The sequence below is a fragment of the Puma concolor genome, chromosome B2 (genome assembly GCF_028749965.1).
Source record: "Puma concolor isolate L17-30 chromosome B2, mPumCon1.1.hap2, whole genome shotgun sequence".
Lineage (NCBI taxonomy): Eukaryota > Metazoa > Chordata > Mammalia > Carnivora > Felidae > Puma > Puma concolor.
The window spans coordinates 50,855,484-50,876,205 of NC_141671.1; the positions used below are offsets into that span (position 1 = coordinate 50,855,484).

A 20,722-nucleotide genomic window follows, 5' to 3' on the forward strand; every position below is an offset into this window, starting at 1 on the left:
TGCAGTAATAATGAAGTATCACGGAGTATTTCCATGCTGGTGGGCACTTACCACTTGCTCAGTTGTGTCTCACAAGCACCCTAAGAAACAGCAAGCATCCCCATTTTACAGATAAAATAACAAGTAGCTCAACACTCACCCTAAGTTATTTGGTAAATGGCAGAGGAGAGACTCAATTCCAGCAACTCCTACCAAATTGTCTTTTTTGACAGCTATCTTTCCATATTGACATTTCATTTATCCAGGAGAGCTCAAGAATAATGTAGCATAAAATTTTTCAAGGTAGGACTTATTTCTCTAAGCCCCACAAATTACTTCAACTATTTCAATGGCAACATTAAATGTAAACAGACTTCTCTTTTTGAATGAAGCATGTAGATAATGAAGCGTGTACTTCTCTGTCCTGGTGAATCTGGGCCATCACCAGTCTCAGTGCTGTGTGGCCCAGCAGCACCCTCAGGAAGAAAGACCTGCATGCAAGTCAACCCCCTGGCAGTTCCTGCAGCAGGAATAGGAACATACAAACACTGAGTAGGAACATATCCTTCAAATGCTTACCAACTTCTTTAATGTCACTGCAAGTTGGGAAACTACACACATTTTTAAAAACCCAATGTAAAGATTGAGTTCCTAACAGTCAATTTGACACAATTACCACCTACTGTGACTCCAGAATACATGGTTTTCTCTTTCAGATTCCTTGGATAGCTTGCAGAGCTGAAATGCCAGCAAGGTAAACTTGGCTTTACAGCTTTTACAAACTGCTAGATCAGCCTACTTTCCCACTCAGCCTGAGTTTCTCCAGGTGTGAAAGATAGAGAGCAAGAGTCCTACTGACAAAATGTTGGACCTTTCTGGAAATGATCATCTGAGGAGATCCTTTAAAATCCCTAGCTTTTCTTCGTATCAGTATCCCATGGTTGCTCCCACCCCTTCCTGATACTCTCATGGCCCTCTCAATGTCTATAGTTCTTACTGGGTGTAACCCTCATTATATTTTAAAATTTCTCACTGACACATTAGATGTGTATATCCTCAACCAGTAGGCCTCAAGAGCATCCAGTCCCGTATTTGCACCAATTCAGAGCATAATATAGGACTCACTGTCAGTGTTCAATTAATGTCAGATTCCTCCCTCTGATACCATTGCCCTCTCCTGTGGAACTATGCTTTCTGGATTACTTCCAATAGGACTTGGATTTCACATCTGCAAACAAACAAACAAAATCACAAAGACAAAACCGGAACTCCCCATCTTCTGTCCCATAGTATCAGGGTAAGGTGCTCCCCTCATGAGCAAGGGAGAAGGAAGAACTTCACCAGTCACAGTGTGGAGAACCAACATGATCTCCTGTTCAGAGCAGCTTCCAATTCATGTGATGCAGGCCCCCCATAAAGTCACACTTCCCCTCCACAAACTCCTGTGCAAAAAGACTAGCAAACCCTAAGAGCTGAACATCCAACTGCAAGTAGTTTCACAAAGATCCTGTAAGGAGATCTTCTTATCGGCAAGTACTCACAATATTTAAGTGTCTGATATACCAGGTATTACTTCTCCAGGAAGGGGTTTTGATTCAGGCTCAGAAAAGTCAGGAAAAGGGTCAATTCTCCTGGACTTTCACTCACCCGCCCCCCATGGCCATTTAGCGATGTCAAATTGGCAAAACGTGATTTGTACAAGCTTAACTGGTAAATGCTGGTGTCACTGACGGAGAAAACTGCCTAAAGACCTAACCCCCAAGGACAGCACAGCAGCCTGCTGCCACCGTGTGGTGACTTGGTGCAAATGTGGAAGCAGCAAAACCTGCAGGGCACAGCTTTCAAGGAAAACAAAATTAAATGTGTCTACCAAAGCACACAGTATTAAGGCCATGTGTATAATATAAAAATAGTTAAGTTTATTCAATGTCCTAGATATTTGGGTCAGAAGCATGTATTAGTCTTAACTGGTGCTACAGCAGAGAAAGCTTTCTTGACCTTCATGACTTGCCTCAGAGCTTCACTCCACCAGCACAGAACCTCTCAAAGCCTGTTCTAGACCAATGTGCTCAGAGAGAAAAACAGCTAACAAACACAGAAAGGATGAACAAAAACCAGCTGTGGTCCAATACCCCCAGATTCTCAGAGGTTATATGTTATTTATAGCCAACAATGGCTTGGTTTGTTCTGGGTAGGAGATGGAGAGAATGAATCAATGGATGAATGAATGAATGCACATGCAACAGTCTTGGTCCTTGCCCACTTTCTTCTCTTTACCCTATGGCAGCTTTGTCACATATCCCTCAACTTCAATTCAATTAACACCGTTATCTGGGGAATGAAAGATTGGCGGGGAGAGGAAATATGGAAGAAACTTCCTTGGCAGAACCCCAAAGTTCAGAGATGAGGCCTCCTTAGATGAGGAAGATGATGCCCTCAGAAACCATGACCTGGTTGTCATCCTGCATCTTGCTCAGTGCAGCCTGGATCTCTGCTGAAGAGAAAGGCTCTTCTTTGTCCCGGTTGATGGATTCTGTGAGGCGATTCATGCCCACCGACTGTGCATGAGCTTCCCGGAACACATCTAAGAGTGCCACCTTGAATTCCTTCAACCTGCCCAAGTCAGGAAAAGATGGGTGAAGAAGTAAACAAGCCCAAATGCTCTTAAGTGTTAACACAGTACAGGTATCCCCCAATACTCCCTCTATTATAGAGCTGCTTGAGCATTTTTAAGTACATATCCTCTGACCACGGGAGTCCATTTCTAGAAATTAACCTTACAACTACACTTCCATGAGTACACAGTGATAAATATAAGAATGTTTTACTGTCAACAGCAGTTTTACAGAACTGCTTTACATAAGTGTCCATCATTATGTCCAAATGCAAATAAATTCATATATCCACACTATAGTCATTAAAAAAGAAAATCTAGGGGCGCCTGGGTGGCTCAGTCAGTCAAGTGTTCAACTCTTGATTTTGGCTCAGGTCATGATCTCACAACAGGGTTTGTGGGTTCAAACCCCACATTGGGCTCTGCACTTTCAGCTTGGGATTCTCTGTCTCTCCCTCTCTCTGCCCCTCCTCACACATGCATACATGTGCTCTCTCTCAAAATAATAAATAAACTTAAGAAAAAAAAAAAAGAAAAAGAAAATCTATATAAGCTCCTGAGAATGTGTTTTAAAATACAGTTCAAGGGCACCTGGCTGGCTCAGTCGGAAGAGTGTGCAACTCTTGACTTTGGGGTCACGGGTTTCAGTCCCACATGGGGTGTAGAGATTACTTACTTAAAAAAAAAAAAAAAAAAAAAAAAAAAAAAAATATATATATATATATATATATATATGTACGTATGTATATTTCAATTGTCGTTGGGAGATGAAACTGCAATTGATTTTAATGTTTTTTTCCTAAATACCTTTCAATGTTTTCATATTGTCTTCAGTCAATATATTGTTGTGTGCTTAAGTTATTAAAAGAAAAAAAGCAAACCATAATTATAGATTTTCTTTGGTGTCCAGTAAACATAAAAATAGATATATAAAACTGTTTCTGAACCTCTAGTGGTAACAATTCCTCATCCCAAAGCAAATAACGACAATTCAAAAAAGAAAAATGTGTGTCTGTATCCTATTGAAAAGAACCCAAGGTTATAGTAAGACAAAAATTTTGTTCTTGCTTCAAGACTCTCCTCCTTCCTGACCTCCCAAGGACACTATATTTAAAATTCTCATAGAGCACCGTTTATAAAGCAAATGATAAAATGTAAACAACAGGGGATTCTGGGCAAAGGGTATAAAGGAGTTCTTTACACTATTTCTGCAACTTTTTTAAAGTTTGAAATCGTAATCAGAATATAAAATGTTCTAAAAATCATTGGGCCTACAATTTTGAGCTCTGCTGATAACCAGCTTGTTTCACACCCTCTCCCCAGAAAAGAAGTCCTTGCCTCAAGGACATGTGGCATTCACTTTCCTACTCACCTGGATTCACTCAATTCCACCTTCTGGGACTCCTTGGTCTCCTGTGAGTCTGCGGTCTTTGGAGTATGCACTTTAGAGGATAAATGGTTGCAGATAACAGGAAGACAACAGATGAAGCCATTTCCACAGACATTAGACAAGTAATCCCCACTCGCCACACCTCACTAAGTCTGCCAAATACTCACTTCCTAAGGTTCTTAAGGGGCCAGCCAGGGTAAAGGGGTCAGACATCTCATATATTGTCTGGGATACTTAAGCCAGGCTTGGCAAAAAGCACAGCTCAAAGAAGCAAACTACTGAGCAAACTGGGCCCAGTTTCCAATGTTTTGACTGGATTTCCCTAAGTTCTCTTAGGACAAACCTCTTGAACACAAGGCCCTGAGCAGGAAACCAAATGGGAACCCACCAGATAATGCAGTACACAGAGCAACTAAAGTCAGCAAAGGAACCACCTCTTAATCAATAGGGGACACTCACTCACCTTGAGGCATTTCCTCCTCTGTGTCACTGAAGTCATAGGGGTCATAGGAGCCCCCATCCTTGGCATCAGAGTGACGAGTTTTCCTCCTAAAATACCCATAGCAATTAAGAGAAAGGCTTTGGGGAAATCCATCCTGTGCCTCCGACCAGAGAAAAAGAACTAGAACTACCTACAATCAAAGTGAAACACTAGGCCCAGGCCTGTACAAACTGCTACTTTTTCTTAAGAGATCAAAAGCCTCCGAACTAGAACACAAACAGGCCCTGCTTCCCAATGCTCTTCTTCCCTCTTACATGCCCTTATAAATTCAACCACAGGCATGAGAGGAAAAAGTAATCGTGAGGAAAGGATTTTGAAAGACATGCTCAAAAACCCAAGTGAGTTAGTGTTCCTGGTACTTAGCTTTAGCAGGAAAGAGGTCAAAAGCACCATACCAAAGACAACAGAGGGGCCTGCTCACTCTCTGCCTAGGTTATCTCTGGCTTCCAACCCTGCAGATCTAGGCACCCTTTCCCTAAAACCTTGATGTCGACCAGCAGTACTGGATCCACCTCCACCCCTCTCCCCAGCCCTAACTGCAGTCTTTATCTCATTTCTCTTTGCTCCGCCTTACCTCTTCCTCTTCTGCTCTTGGTCCTCCTGGCTTTTCTCCTCTTCATCATCTGTCTCTGATTCATCCTCATTTCGCTTCTTACGTTTCTTCTCCTTCTCTAAAACCTAAGACCAAGCCAAGCACAGGTGGGTGGGAAGGGTCACTGATTCTGGGAAACTGAATAAAAAACTCTGAATAAGAGTCCCTTCTACACTATCAGCAGAAAAAACTTCCATGTCTAATGACTAAGCGTCTTTTGCCCCTGAGTCCCAGGACCAGGGGCACAGGAATAGGCTGCTACCTATCTTTAAATGCTGAGAAGTATGTTCAATGCCTTTCACATAGGAGGTACTTAATAAGTGTTTACAGTACAAAGAAATAAATGAAAAGAAAAAAAAAGGCTGGCCAATAATAGTTAAGTGGAAAACAATTCATTTCTTTACAGATCAGGTGTTTAATTTAAATTTAAGACAACTCCCACCCTAGCAAAAAGAGTAAACCAAGAAAAGCTTAGGGACCCACGATTAAAGCCCAGAGTGCTATAATTCACTAAAGTGGAAAGGAGGTGTGCAACGAGGAAAAGGAAGTCAGGCAAGGCTTCAAGTCTTGGTGTCTAAAATGACATAAACAAAATGTCACAAGCAGAAATTGAGAGACGGAATAAGAGGCAAGTTTGATAGCTCAACTTTCTTTTTTTTAAGAGCTATGAGGAGGCTCCATGTCTCTCTGTATCTATTTACTGTATGCCAACCATCTAGAAGTGCCTGGCTCCTAGAAGGCGCTCAGTCAGTTTTATATTTCAATTGAAATTTATTTGAATTCCCAGTATTACACTGTCAACTTTTTGAGTGCCAGCACTGTACTGAGTTTGGATATCTTTTGCAGCACCAACCAGTGACTTATATGTAATAGTGTAACTACTACATTTCTTTTTCTTTAACTTTTTCTGAACAGAAAACTTAGGCCATGGAGTTTTCTAGTACATGCCGGCAGTGTGCTGGCTCTTTGGGCATAACCTGTATGACACACTGTATTATCCCACTGGGCTGATATCCTTGTGGGGTGGGACACCCATTGAAGCCCGTCATCTGAAAGGTCACTGAAAGCCTGTGGTGTTCCTACATGAAGGTAAGAAACCATCCTGAAGTTTGGGAGAAAGCCTTCCAGGAAATTACGCAAGAGAGAAGGATTATGGTTTCCTTTCAGGAGCCAAATCTGCACTGAATGTCCGAATATGTATTGAATGTATATAACTTATGCTATAAACATGTAAGATATTCCTTTTTTTAAGTTTGCTTATTTGTTTGTTTATTTAATATAATTTATTGTCAAATTGGCTAACATACAGTGTACACAGTGTAATCTTGGTTTTGGGGGTAGATTCCTGTGATTCATGCTTACATACAATACCCAGTGCTCATCCCAAGTGCCCTCCTCAATGCCCATCACCCATTTTCCCCTCTCCCCTGTGCACCACCTCCCCCCCTCCCCCATCAACTCTCAGTTTCTTCTCTGTATTTAAGAGTCTCTTCTGGTTTGCCTCCCTCCTTCTCTGTTTGTAACTATTTTCCCCCTTCTCTTCCCCCAAGGTCTTTTGTTAAGTTTCTCAAGTTCCACCTAAGAGCGTGATGGTTCAACTTCTGATGCGAGTTTTTGAGATACCAATGGGATACTTCAAGAAACTGGCAAGGGGGGGCGCCTGGGTGGCGCAGTCGGTTAAGCGTCCGACTTCAGCCAGGTCACGATCTCGCGGTCCGTGAGTTCGAGCCCCGCGTCGGGCTCTGGGCTGATGGCTCAGAGCCTGGAGCCTGTTTCCGATTCTGTGTCTCCCTCTCTCTCTGCCCCTCCCCTGTTCATGCTCTGTCTCTCTCTGTCCCAAAAATAAATAAACGTTGAAAAAAAAAAAAAAAATTTAAAAAAAAAAAAAAAAAAAAAAGAAACTGGCAAGGGAAAAGGTATAGAGGAAGAGGAAGATCATCAAAGTCAATCCTTTGGAAACATCTACATTTTTAAGAGATAAAGGAAGTATAGGTAGGCAGAGAAGCAATCTCTTGATGGTGTAGCACATCAATTAAATCATCATCTCTGGGGCCTCTAGAGGCTCTGGCATCAGTATTTTAAAGCTTTCCAGTTGGTTCTCACATTCAGTTAAATGTTGCTTTCCATTGGTGACCTAAATGCAGGTGTCAGCCATGGAGAGCTGGGCAGCCTAAGTACCAACATTTACCCAGAAGAAGTTCTGAAGCATCTGAACCCTCACCTTCTTGAAGTAAGCATACTGGACCAACTCTACAGCTTCCTCTGCATCCTGCAGGTCCACAGTCTTGCTCATGCGGGCCTTGGCATGGGCTGTGGCCAAGCGAATCAGAGTTTCCAGGGTCCGGGCTGTAACTGGTGATGTCTGGGGAAGAAAACAAGGGAGGATTATTTGTCTAGAATTCCTTAGGCATGCCTGTCATTCCCACTGCACAGAAAAGAATGAATATACTACCAGGATGACTCTAGGAAGTACAAGCAAGGATTCAGAGCTCTGTATTCTACATAAACACCTTATAAAATTCGGAAAGATAAAAATAACCAAGGAGATATGAGTGTTGAAGGAGAAAAGAGTACGTGAACAGGGAAGAAAAAAATGAGACATCTTATAGACGGAAAGAGAAAAGGCTAAAGAGACTACAATAATGAAAGAAGAATGATAATCCTTCACTTCCAGCCTGCGATGCTCTAAGAGCTTTGCTTTTTGTATCAACTGCATCATTTAATATACTCAATAACTTCTCCAAGTTTTATAGATGAGGAAAATGGAACTCAGGGCTTTAGGTAACTTGTGCAAGGTCACACTAAGGCAGGGGAGGAAATTTTTTTTTTTAATGTTTATTTATTTTTGAGACAGACAGAATACAAGCAGGGGAGGGGCAGAGAGAAAGGGAGACACAGAATCCGAAGCAGACTCCAGGCTCCAAGGTATCAACATAGAGCCTGATGTGGGGCTCAAACTCACAAACCATGAGATCAGGAGATCTGAGCCAAAGTTGGATACTTAACCAACTGAGCCTCCCAGGCACCCCTGAGGACAAATTTTTAAAGTAGGGTAAATTCAAGTCCAGAGGAGGAGCATTCTGGCACACTCCCATCAAGTGGTTCTCATGGGCGTGGGTGCACACCAAACTGGCGTGCTTCTTTTTTAAATACTATTGGCTAAATGGTATCTCTGGACTAATGAGTCAGAATGTCTGTGTTTAGGACTGGTCATGTATACTTTTTCAGTTTCAGGGGATTCTGATGTGCCAGTTGAGCATCCCTGACATTACCTAGACTTCTCATTTTTTTTTTTTAATGTTTATTTTTTTATTTTTGAGAGAAAGGGACACAGTGCAAGCAGGGAAGGGGCGGAGAAAGAGGGAGACACAGAATCCAAAGCAGGCTCCAGGCTCCAAGGTGTCAGCACGGAGCTCGATGCGGGGCTCGTACCCACAATCCATGAGATTGTGACCTGAGCCAAAGTCGGATGCTTAACCGACCGAGCCACCCAGGCACTCCTGGCCTTCTCATTTTTTGGATAAAAAAAACCCAAAAAACAAAAAACTCACAACCTGAGAGTGAATGGATTTGTGAAAGGCCAAAAAATGGCTGAAGACTTGGGATCAGAACATAGAGCTAGTTCTCTATGTCACACGCCCACATTTCCCACCGTATGATCCTTCAGTGATGGAGCTGGTCACGTCTACTTCTAAGCATCCCAAATTATCATTTATACCCCATCCCACGTTCAAAAACAAATATATTCACTTTTAAATAAATTCACTAAATCTTTTAATGGTTTAGAAGCCGTTAAACCAGAGTTTGGAGGTTACACATTCCATTAAAAGCTCTAATTCTTGAATAACCTAAAAAGTGAGTGAAATCCTAGCCCGCATTAGCAGAGCTACAGAATCCAAATCGAGAGATTTACCAGACCTACTAAGACCACAACTAAAATAGCGTATTACACTCAGTGAGAGGGCTTCTGACACACTGGAACACGTTCACATGATGAGAAAAACAATTAAAAAGAAAAGGGGGTGCTTAATCTGAAGAAGACAAGTCATACACCATCACTAGAAAACAAAATTAAGACCCACAGGTCTACGTCATGGGGAAGCAGGTTCAAGCCCAATAAATAGAAGAATATTCTAAGAATGATGTACCAGGCATGCAGCCACTGGAGGTGTCAAGGAAGTCTTAGCAGAAATTCCAGACGATGGAATGCCTGTCTTTGTGTGAGGCTGGAATAGATGATTTGGAATCGTGTCTAAACCCAAGAGTCTATACCACATAATAATGGTCTTGGACTTGGGTCTTTCTGCTTTGAAATCCTTACAATGCCCCATGAAATTCAGATAAATTCACAGGTAGATTTCTAGAAATAGCTTTGGATAATCACCATGGTTGTCCAATTAATCATCTGCCGAAGTCCAGCTCAAATATCACAGCCTCTTCCCTCACACTCATTCCTTTCTACAAAGTCTAAAGGAAAAACTAATAGCTTCTTCATCTATACTCCAATCATCTTTCACATTCATTCCCTTTTAGGTACCACACTGTGGCATATACCTATAAATATGCACATATGATCTTTCCATCTACCTTCCTGCCTCCCCATCCCAGATCTGAGCTCTTTGAGGATAGCTCTTCCTATCTTAACCCTATATGTAAGAACAAACACCAGTTCAGTTCCCAAAAGTTGCTCCTTATGTTTGCTGAATGAATCGTAGCTTCTGGAGGCCAATGTCATCTGAACCAATGAGATACAGGCATCTCTGGCATTCTCACTTCATTTTCCCTTGTAAAAGGAAATGATAAGAATTGTATAACAGGAAGCCCTTCAGACCAGAAAGAAAAAGATAAGGAGTCACTAAGTTAAAATGTTTTCAGACCTCCCAGGTAACTGGGACTCCCCAGTCTTCTACTTAAGGAATTCCCAGCTCCATCTTCCCTGTGGGGACTCACCCTGGCGGTGTCTGAGCTCATGCTGTCTTGACTGCGCAGGCGTGAATACTCTTCTGCAATGTAGGCGGCTGACTCCTGAGTTAGGACGGGCTTGATGATTTTGGCCACATGGATGTACTTCCTCATGAAAGCTGCACTCACCAGCTTCTCCCTGGACACACACACACAGTGAATTCTACGTCTTTGCCACACCTTGGCAACTGGCTGGGATAGGGACTTGGCCTCTCCTCAGAGAAGTCAAGGACAAGTAGTAGAGATGCAATCTAGAATACGTTATCATAAATCCCATTTATATAGAATGTGTACAAGACCCTTTCATATATCTTTCCTGAATTGTGTGGCTACACTTACTTAGATATTATTTGTAAGGTAAATAGTACAGGTGAAGTTTAGGTATTATTTGTCCTAGGTAAAAACTATGGCTCAGAGTAGCTTAAATGGACTCAAATTCAGTTTTCTGACTCAAAATTCCATGTTCTTAAGCGAACAGGCTTGAAAACTATACACATCCTACCGTACCACGGCCCAAAGCAGAGGTATAAGATCTCGCATTTCATGTGTTGAGCACTTGATCCCTAGTCTCCTTTATCCAAATCCACCTGCACAGCACCCGGTGCTTGCTATCTACTGCCCCTTCAACATAAATTTGTCACAAATAGCTACATGATTTGTGTAGTACTTCATATATGAGGATGACGTGAAACACCCACCATTCATTGGGCATGTGGTCAAAGTCTTCCATTTTAAGAAAACATCAGAACTAAGCCTAATCACCACAAACATAAAGCAACTAGCCAGAAAAACAGGTATATGTGTGGGATCCAGAAAACAGGCCCACACCATTATAATCCAAGCATGATCCTGCCTGGGCAGCACATAAAAACGTGTTAATATGACATAAATCTCAGGTTCCCTCAAGGGAGAAACATGAAGACCACTCACTTTTTCTTCTTGGTCCCATGCAAAAGGTTGTCATGCTTCTCATAAATCTGGGTGTCCTGCTGGTCCTCCTGGTTAAGATTGGGATCATCTGTGGCCAGGATATCCACGGCACTACCCAAAGGCATAGCTGGAAAACCCAAGTTGGGGGAGAAGAGAGTAAGAAATTGCTTCTTCTGAAGATAGAGAAGACTAACAAAGAAAAGACAGACACAGAGACATGTGAAGCCCACAAATAAGAAAGGTGGGACCACCTGGTTCATAGATGCTCAAGTGTTCCCAAACAAAATTGACAGAAGACACACCTCAGGGTAACTTCCAGTGAGCAAGAAGGGAGTGGCCAGGCAGACAAGGGTTCAACATCAACTCAGAAACAGAAACACCTCCCACCATCTGGCCCAGGCCTGAGATAACAGCGTCAGTTTAGGTTCCCTTCCATTAGTCCATCTTACTCTTCTCATGACCTCACCATCGCCATCCTGCTCCCCGGGTGCCCTGTAACGGTGCATCCTAAGGACATGGTCTGAGATCTCTCGATCCTGCTCAGGATCCATCTGATCCAGCATGATGAAGAGTAAGTCAAATCGGGACAGCAGTGAGTCCTGCAGCCCAATGTTCTCCATAGGGGTCTTGTACTGATCGTACTACAGAACATAAGGAAAAAGGAAAGTGGAGGCGACATCAATGGGAAGAAAGCACAAGGAGGCTAATTAAAGTTATTAATGATTCTGTTACTAGGTATTTATCATACAGATAGATTTCCAAACGTATAACAAAATACACAGAAAGGGATATTCATTGCAATTTTATTTCATAATAGCAAGAGGAAAAAGGGAAAACGCCAAATGCCCATCAAAAGGACACTAGTTAAACAAATTACTATAAATCCATACAATGAAGTATAATAAGATAGCTACTAAAAAGAAAGAAAAAATAAAGGCCAAATTCAGCAAACGCCAAGATGGATAAATATAAAAGATTACACATTAGCACATCATCATCATAGTAAAAAACAAAGATAAACAGACTAATTTGTTAACAAGGAGATCATGTAGCTGTTGGTGCATGCTTAAGTTGTTTCCCGAAACCCTCAAGAGCTGTTAGTGATTATCTTCTGGGAAAGGGATAGGAGAGAAAAGGCTTTTAATGTCCATATCATACTCTCTGTTCTGTTTATACATCCTATCATCTACATGTAGTACTTTGGTTGTAATGCCAATTCAAGCTACTGGGCTGTGAGACTGCAGGTCACTTTTGTTTTCTTGTTTGTATTTCTAAAGTTATTGTTAAAAGTAACTTTCCAGGGTATTCTGATGTGTATGAAAAGGTGAAGAACCACTGCCCTATATCAAAGACAGCAGCAAAGCGATGGATGAGCTTCCTTTAGTCTTTGGCCTATTATTTCCCTGGGGCATTGAGAATAAACTTCATGACCCAGTTACTCAGCAAAACCAAACCAAGGTGAGGACAACAGTAAAGTGCCTAATTCCACTCACCCTGCCATAGACGGGGTTGGCAGCTGCCAAAACACTACAGCGGGCATTCAGCCGAGCATGGATGCCAGCTTTGGCGATGGTGACTCGACCCTGCTCCATCACTTCGTGGATGGCCGTGCGGTCCATGTCGGACATCTTGTCAAATTCATCGATACAAACCACACCTCGATCAGCAAGGACCATGGCTCCCGCTTCCAGACGGCGTTCCCCTGGGAAATGAGGAGGTAAAGATATGTGCTACTATCCAGGTTGGAGGGGATGAGGGGAGAGACTTCAATCTCCTTCCTAAGTACTCACTGTCACTCATGAGAACACAGTGAAGAGCTGTTAAGTTCCTAGAGTCTTAGAGAAAAACCGTGGTGGGTCAACCTTTTGAGGTCCAATCTGTATGATCCCTCAGCAGCCAGCCTCCAACAAACTTACTCATGGATTCTCTCTTTATCTTCATCCTCATGTGATTCCCCAACTAGAGCTCTGCTCTCTCTTCACTAGTCTTCAAATCCCTTCCTCTAATTTATAAAATAGCACAATCTTCATTTTTATCTCCCTTCCAATTTGCGAAGCCTTCTCCTTCCAAAACTGAAGACATTCTTGTCAATAGAGGGTCACCCAAAGACGTAAATAATTCAGCCACTGTTACCAGAGGCTACTAAGTCTTCTACGATCGGGCTCAAACTAACCTTTCAAGTGTATCTTCCCAACATAGGCCAGTGCCGAGAGCAAACTCAAAGAATCTATGCTTGATCTCACTGCTGGACCTTTGCCAAAGACCTTTATACCCTTACCAGTTTCCTGGTCTGTGGTGACAGCGGCGGTCAGACCCACTCCAGAGGAACCCCGGCCAGTGGTGGGGATAGCCCGGGGCGCAGTACACAGCACATAGCGTAGAAGCTGAGACTTGGCAACCGATGGGTCCCCTGTAATTTGGGGGGCGGGGGGAGGAGGGTAGTGGTGACTTGCTGGGAAACTCCTCCCACTGCCCAGCAAGTTCTGCCAAGAGCATAACAGAAATTTATAGTAATTGGTTGTTAATAGTATCCCTTTCACTTTCCCTTCACCATTCATGGAAGAATATATTTTAGATATTATACATCAGGAACCCCAAAAATGAGAATAATATTAAGAAAAGACTTTTGCCCTTTGATAGAACCAAAATACACTACATAGAAAATACATAATCTTACAGACTATAGATTCCCACAACCACACTCCACAAGAGAAGACCAAGAGTGTAAAGCAAATCCCCAATGCCATACCGATTAGGAGAATATTGATGTCCCCACGGATGTGGCTGCCATTTTCTAGGTCTCGTTCCACCCCTCCCAAGAGCAAGCAGAGAATGGCTTTCTTAACATAGTCATGCCCATGGATGCTAGGGGCCAATGACCTGGCCAGCTGGTCAAAGATATCCTATAGGAGGAATAACCAAAGGTGTGAAAAGCCTGGTGAGATTCAGTGGGGTTTTGCTGAGCTCCGCTTTATGCTTTAATCTATAAAAATACTTGAAGAAACCTGCAAATATAGATACTGTTTCTAACTGTAAAAGATTTTAAGACAAATCATACTGATCAGACCATTATCAGAACAGATACAGAGAAAGCCTGGATTCCAAAACTTGCTTAGGGGTTTAATATTTAAGAAAAAAAGTATTTCCAGGTTCCCAACATGTTAGGTTTAATAAGAATGTGTATTGTGCTTCCAGTGACCTTTATCACACAGGCATACACAGATGACCCTTAAGCAATGCAGAGGTTAGCGGTGCCAACCCCCTTACGCAGTCGAAAATCACGTATAACTTTTGATTCCAAAACCTTTACTAATACCTTACTCTTGGGGTAAAGCCTTACCAAGAACATAAAATGAATCAATGAATACATTTTTGTATATGATATGTATTCTATGCTCTATTTACCTAGAGAAAGGAAAAGGCCATTAAGAAAATCATAAGGAAGAGCAATACATTTACAGTACTTGTATTTATCGGAAAACACTCACAAGTAAGTAAACCCACATAGTTCAAACTCGTGTTGTTCAAGGGTCAACTACATTTTCTTCAATTCTAATGTACTCATTGGTACATTGATATTCTTTAATTCTAGTATTTGTATTAGGTTCACTCAGCAGCCCAGCAGGTAACACAACAGAAATATTAAACAGCAAAAACACCCATTTACCTGCTGACTGGGTCAAAACTAAAAACTAACACCACATACTTCAAAGGAAAACCTTCCTCCTGATCCAGTACAAAGATGAAAGGTGGCCCATGGCCAAACACAACCCTAACAAATCCAACCCCACCCTCAGATCCCTAAAGGATGCTCAGACCTTGGAACGAGTTTTACTGAACTTCTTGATCTTGGCTATATCCTCAGCAGAGAATGAAGGCTGAACATCCTTGCTCATTTGTTTCACGTTACAGGCAATCAGGATAGTCCTGGGACAAAGAGAGTAAGAGGGAGCCTGCTGTTTTCAATTCTTAACATCAGAGTCAACAGCATGTTGAAAAAAAAATAAAGGAAAAAAGAGAAAAAGACAAGTTGTTCTGAATTCAACAATCGAGTCTCTCTTAGTCTGTGACACAAATATGCCAATGATTCTTCATCTCAGGAATTTATTCTTTGCTGCCCCACAGAGCTTCAGACAGAAATGTGGATGAGAAGGAGGTGGGAATATGTGAGAAACTCTCCCAAGTAAGCCATGAGGCTGGAACCATGTTCCCAATAACTCCCACTTTTAGCATAAGATAGTATTATCAATTTTATTTGATGCAGAGGAGGCATCCCATCTCCCAAGGCAGGTAGTCTGCTCTACCTGTCTGACGTGATGCTCCAGAATATGGCAAACTGGTTCAAGAATACTACAAGAAATGTAAGCTGCCAGCAGTCAAATATCTCACAACTGCCCCTTTACCTGAAGGTCCCTGAAGTATAGCCTCCCTTCTTTCCAGGAAGGCAACGGTAGGTCCCTACCACCTGGACTCGATCACCAGGCTTCACTTTATCTACCAAGTCATCATCCAGAATGACATCCACAGAACGGGGGAGTTGGCCAGCGGGGGCCTTCTCCGGCATCTCCTGGATGGTGATGGTCTGGTGGTCCTTGTAGACAGAAAGCCCATATTCTGTCTCAAGGGGATTGTTTTCCTCATCCTGAAAAAGACACACAGAAAAGCATTATCTCGTCCTGGTCTTAAAAATGCGATACTCATTTTTTATAGGAAACAAATACAATTTGAAAATGACCTGAGGTTTTAGTATTTAGGAACAAGCCAAATGTCTTCTCTAGCTTCTTCTATTCCCATCTGTTCTAGTAACAAATCATTTAATGGGAGGGACAACTACAGTCTGAAGGAATCATGGCTATATTAACATCTAAATTAAGATTCTTATTTCCCCTTTACTATGATGCAATATTTCCACTCCTAGGTCATACCTGACAGAAACATTTGCCCAAAGCCACATACTACAATGTTCACAGCAGTATTATTCTTAATAGCCCCAAATTAGAAAATATCCAAATGCCATCAATAGAATCGTTAAATAAATGTGGCATATCCACACAAATGAACACTATACAGCAATGAAAATGTATAAAACACACCTATTTACAACATGGATGAATCTCATAAATATCTATTGAACAAAGGCAGCCCAACATTGGAGTATTCAGATAAAATATAAAAACAGGCAAGCTAACTATCAGGATAGGGTAAAGCCTTGGGGAGTGTGGGCCTTCAAAAACTTCTGAATGTTAGGAAGGCTCAATTTCCTGGTCTGGATGCTGATTTTACAGGTATATTCAGTTTGTGAAATTTCACTGAGCTGCAAACTCCTATAAGCTTTCCTGTATGTATATTAAACTTCAGTGAAAACATTTTAAACTTTGATTTCTTGCCATTTGAGTTTTCTAAACACACAACGGCTGTTACTTACTAAGTGCTTACTATGTACAAGGCATTGTGCTACCATCTCATGAGATTATCTCATATAAGCATCACAACAATTCCGTTTAGCAGGTATTTTTCACATTTAACAAATAAGGAAACTGAGGCTGAAGAGTTCCCCAAAGTCACACAGGAAATTGCAGGGCCCGGACTTGAGGCAAGTATAACTCCAAAGCCATGTTCTTAAGTACCACACTAGATGACCTCCAGGAGTCCAAAGTATTTCAGGTCTTGAGCAAAGAAGCCTGGCCCCAGTAATCAACAGAAGAATACTCCCTCAGTAGTTACTGAAGACATTCTAGAAGGAGGGCTCTTAATGAAGAAGAGAGCAGGGTGACTTAGAAAACCCAACTGGCCTGAAAGTAAAAAGACATGTATTCTAGTCTAGGGTCATCACTAACTGAGACCATATGCAAGTCACTTAACCTCTCCAAACCTCAGCATTTCACCTAGAGGCTGACTAAAGGATTTTAAGTATGCTTCAGTTACAATTCTAAGATATTCATTCTTGTTTTATGTTAAGATTCCTGCACTAGCTGAGTTGAAAACAAGAACTGGGTCTCATTCATATCTGTGTCTGCCACAGAACTTAACAATTCTTTGGATGCAGTGGTTCTCACTTATTATTTGATGGCAGGGAAAGGTATTCCTTGATAGAATGAATTCAGACATCAAGTAACCAATATTAATCATCTTCTGTCTCAATAAATAAGAGGGTCTCACAACATCCTCAATTCAGATCAATCTGACCACTAAGAATACAGCCATTTCCAATGCCATTCTTCTCCCAAACCCAATGTAAAATATTTGCAAAGATTTCATAGCAGCAATATAGCGTAAGTATTCTCCCATATTACTTTAAGTAGATTATAAACTTGTACATAACTTTGCTAAAAGATCAATGTAGACTGATGGCTTTTTTCCACACTTTCATAATTTGCCAGATTTTCTAGAGTATTCATTTAAAAAAAAAAAAATTGAAGGCTTTCCATATTAAACTCTGGCTAGCAACCAATCTTTCCTTTAAATTAATGCTTACTTTTCAGCTTATTTACTTCTAGAAGACTTCAAACATTACACAATTATTTGCATGAAAACAGACATCTTTGATTCCAACCTCCAAAGAAGGCCAATTAATTCATTCCCCTCACCTTGGTAGGATATACAGAACTGGACGGAAAAGCCACCAGGCTGGTGAGATCAGAATAGCGTCGCTCTATAGTCTTCTTGGTAGCAGGGCAGTAGTGGACACTGCGGACGACTTTGGGACGAACTAGAGAGCCTAGGAATAGAAACATGCATAGAAAGTCATGCAACTAGACAGTGACAGAGGTGAAATCTGACCCAGGCAAGCCTGTCATGACTCCAAATACTGTATTCTTCTGACCAGTTGAAGCTACTTCATTAATACTTACCATTTACTCATCTTTATATTTACATGTAGAACATCAACATATCTGTATAAAATCTAAAGTATAACCGAGCCTGTCCAAGAAGTCATAGGAGTTAAGAATTAGAATGAAGACATTGCCAAGATTCCCCTACTCTCAGCAGAATTCATCATTCTGGACCCCCTAATGGTGCACACTCACAGCTCCTTCCAGTTTTATCCTGTAAGTTCAATGCTATATGCTACCCAGCTCCTCTCAGCCTCTCCTGGTTTCCCAGCCCCCCCTAAGTCTATCCCACCTCCATTCCCTTAGTCCCCTATTTGAAGCCACTCACACTTAGTGACAATGCCCTCCACACAGACTACACAGCTGAGGAAGCAGGAAGTGAGAGTCCGGGGAGACACATGCTTAGAGCCAAAGCTGCCCTCCAATCCTATGTAGAACTCTTCATACTGCTTGGCATAGGTAGCATCAATGGAGGCCACAAAATCCTTTAAAGCCCGCTGGAAGGCAACCAGCTCCTCAAAGGCATTGCTCAGGAGGCTGCAGATGGTTAAGAGAAAGAATTATTAAGCAGAGAGAGACAAATTAAAAAACTGACCCTCAAAAACAAAAGTGGACATTCCTTGATGATCAAAACAACAAGTGGAAAATCTAGCTCCTTTTCTCCTGCCATCTTACAAGACTCAGTAAATTGTATCAGAACTGACGGCGAACTTTAGTTCAACTTCTCAACGATGCAGAAATGATACTCAGTTAAACATGGAAGGGGGAGCTCTCCAGAGGAAAATGCCTACCACCCACTTTGGGAAGAAGGAAAAAAAACATAGGTGGTAAGGCAATGAGGGTCAAAAACATCTCATCCAGATCCTCTCCTCGGAAGCCTGTTCCAATACGGAGAAAAGAAAAGGGAGCCATTCTCACTCGGAGCCAGGATATCCTCTTGGAAACCCTTGCCACTTACCGGTTAGCCCTCTTCTCATTTTTCCTGCGCAGGTCATTCACATTGACAATCAACCGGTATTGGTTGTCACTGATCAGCTCCCGAACTTTGCTCTGATAAATTCCCTGATCTTCCTACAAAACAGCCACCACATATCAGAACAGCCATAAATTCAAATATAAGATGGTATTTAAACAGAGGCAGTTCTCACAGCAAGATAAAGGTCATTCTCTGCAGCACAGCTGACCCCCAATTTCTCCACATTTTCACTCACTACCTGAAATTCCAAATACACCCTACAAGGCCATTGCAGGAGTTATAATGATTTCCTCAACGCCCATGCTATTATTTCTGACAACTACAGCTTTTCTGTATGCAGTTATTTCTCAACTTTTAATGGGGAATTAAAACAAGCTCATAATAATAAGTCTACAAGGACGAGTAAAAATCTCGTCAAAACAAGATTAGCATATCAAAATGACTTTTCATTTAAGAATTACGTAGGGAATTAAGAGATTTTATTTCTCGATCAGCTGTATGTAGAATAGGAAAGAGTTCTCTCATATCCAGACCTAAAGGAATAGGGAGCCTTCGCTATTTGTTTACAGATACAGTATTATCAACCTTTCAAAATGCTTTACCAGTATTCTAAGGCTTCCAATCATGGATGGCATACAAAACCCCCTTTACCAGCATACCAAATACTTTTCCTCTGCATCTCCTGTGGCATAGAAAAAGAATGCGGCCAAATTAGGAAGAAATCTTTTCTGCCACGTAGGAAGTCAGTGATTAGAATCTGCGCAACTACAACGTAGCGGGTCATTACCGTTCTAACGCACTCTTTCCCCCACACTCCCTCCAAATTCGGAAAGCAGGGAGTGATCTCCAAAAGGTCAAAGGGAGCTTTGCTATTTTGTGTGCACTTGAAAGAAACCCGTCGCCTTTCGCGAGACCCCGCTATCATTTGCACTTAGGAGAAGTTACAGGATAGCTCTGTCAAGGATGCACCTACATGCGACAAGCTAACGACGGATTCCACCGGGAGAAACGTTACTAGATCGGGCATGGAAAGGTCCTGAGGGGGCCGGTCCGGCCGCAACAGTCCGGAGGCCCAGCAGTCCTCTCGGGAGCTCCGGGGGCCCAGCCACCGCTCGGCGTGGAGCGGCATCTGCCATAGCCAACTTCGGCCCGTCAGCGTCCCCAGGGGCTCCAAGCAACAGAGACTCGCGACCCCGTGCCTTTCTCACCTCGTCATCCAAGAAGTCCAGGTAATCTCTCTGCGCTTCTCGCAGCTCCACGTCGTCCAGTACCACGGTCCCCGCCATGCTCCCCGCCTAGGAACTGCTACCTCCAAGCCCGCGCGAAGGGTTCCCAGCTGACCCCGCCCCGGCGCGAAAACTTCCGAACTTTTCCCGCCACCAAAGGCTACGTTGAGAAGGGGCGGGGCTTTTCTGTGGATATTCACATTCTGATTGGCTGATTCCTCTTACGCCAAAATAGTGAGTGTCCAATCGAGAACTTTTTCTTCTTCGGCTTTACGGAGCTGCGCCTTGCCGTGGCGGGAAATGTGACCTCCGGGGCCGTCTGTTTCTTCCTTCACTGACAAGAAAACTGACCAATGGGGCCGAGAGGAGGCTCGCGAAGTCTGGTCATTGGGCAGCCGGGCAAGACCGGGAAGCACTGCGTTCTGGGAGTCGTAGTCTTCCCCCTTTTACCGGATGTTTTGCAGCGTTTTTTCAAGCCGAGGTTCCTTGACCTGCCGCTGAGTGAGGAAATCGCCTGGCGGTTGGACTGGAAGTAGCCGAAATGTCAGAGAATGGGAGTTTATACTCATGATAAAAACATAAAAGCAAATCGTTTTTTAAATGTATTAAACCAAGTGTACTGGATATGTTTCCCAAGCAACTGCCCTCAGGTGGAATTCCGAAAAAACAAAGTGGATTTTGAGAATCTGTGGGGTGGAAATAGAACAATAGCATCTTT

The 20,722-nt window shown here is 42.4% G+C and overlaps 1 protein-coding gene across 1 annotated transcript; it reads right to left on the minus strand.

Moving 5' to 3' along the window:
- Positions 1–1,876: 1,876 nt before the first annotated feature.
- Positions 1,877–20,207, minus strand: MCM3 (minichromosome maintenance complex component 3). The gene is made up of 17 exons (XM_025925427.2): positions 19,987–20,207; positions 18,761–18,873; positions 18,131–18,339; positions 17,557–17,687; positions 15,373–15,611; positions 14,788–14,896; positions 13,719–13,872; positions 13,248–13,379; positions 12,463–12,671; positions 11,436–11,610; positions 10,970–11,096; positions 10,028–10,178; positions 7,299–7,439; positions 5,060–5,163; positions 4,447–4,532; positions 3,966–4,035; positions 1,877–2,592 (listed from the first exon to the last, which is right to left on the minus strand). Exons 1-17 carry the CDS (start codon positions 20,062–20,064, stop codon positions 2,394–2,396), a joined length of 2,427 nt encoding a protein of 808 aa, XP_025781212.1. The 5' UTR covers positions 20,065–20,207; the 3' UTR covers positions 1,877–2,393.
- Between the last annotated feature and the right edge of the window lie 515 nt (positions 20,208–20,722).

What these genes read in the sequence shown, in the direction of transcription:
- MCM3 (XM_025925427.2), bottom strand. Translation starts at nt 20,064, where the DNA reads ATGGCGGGGACCGTGGTACTGGACGACGTGGAGCTGCGAGAAGCGCAG. An exon ending in CACCACAGACCAGGAAACTG is followed by an intron (nt 12,672 to 13,247) that starts GTAAGGGTATAA and finishes CTCATTTCCCAG; the next exon opens with GGGAACGCCGTCTGGAAGCG. An exon ending in AGAGGAGGAAATGCCTCAAG is followed by an intron (nt 4,036 to 4,446) that starts GTGAGTGAGTGT and finishes TATCCTCTAAAG; the next exon opens with TGCATACTCCAAAGACCGCA.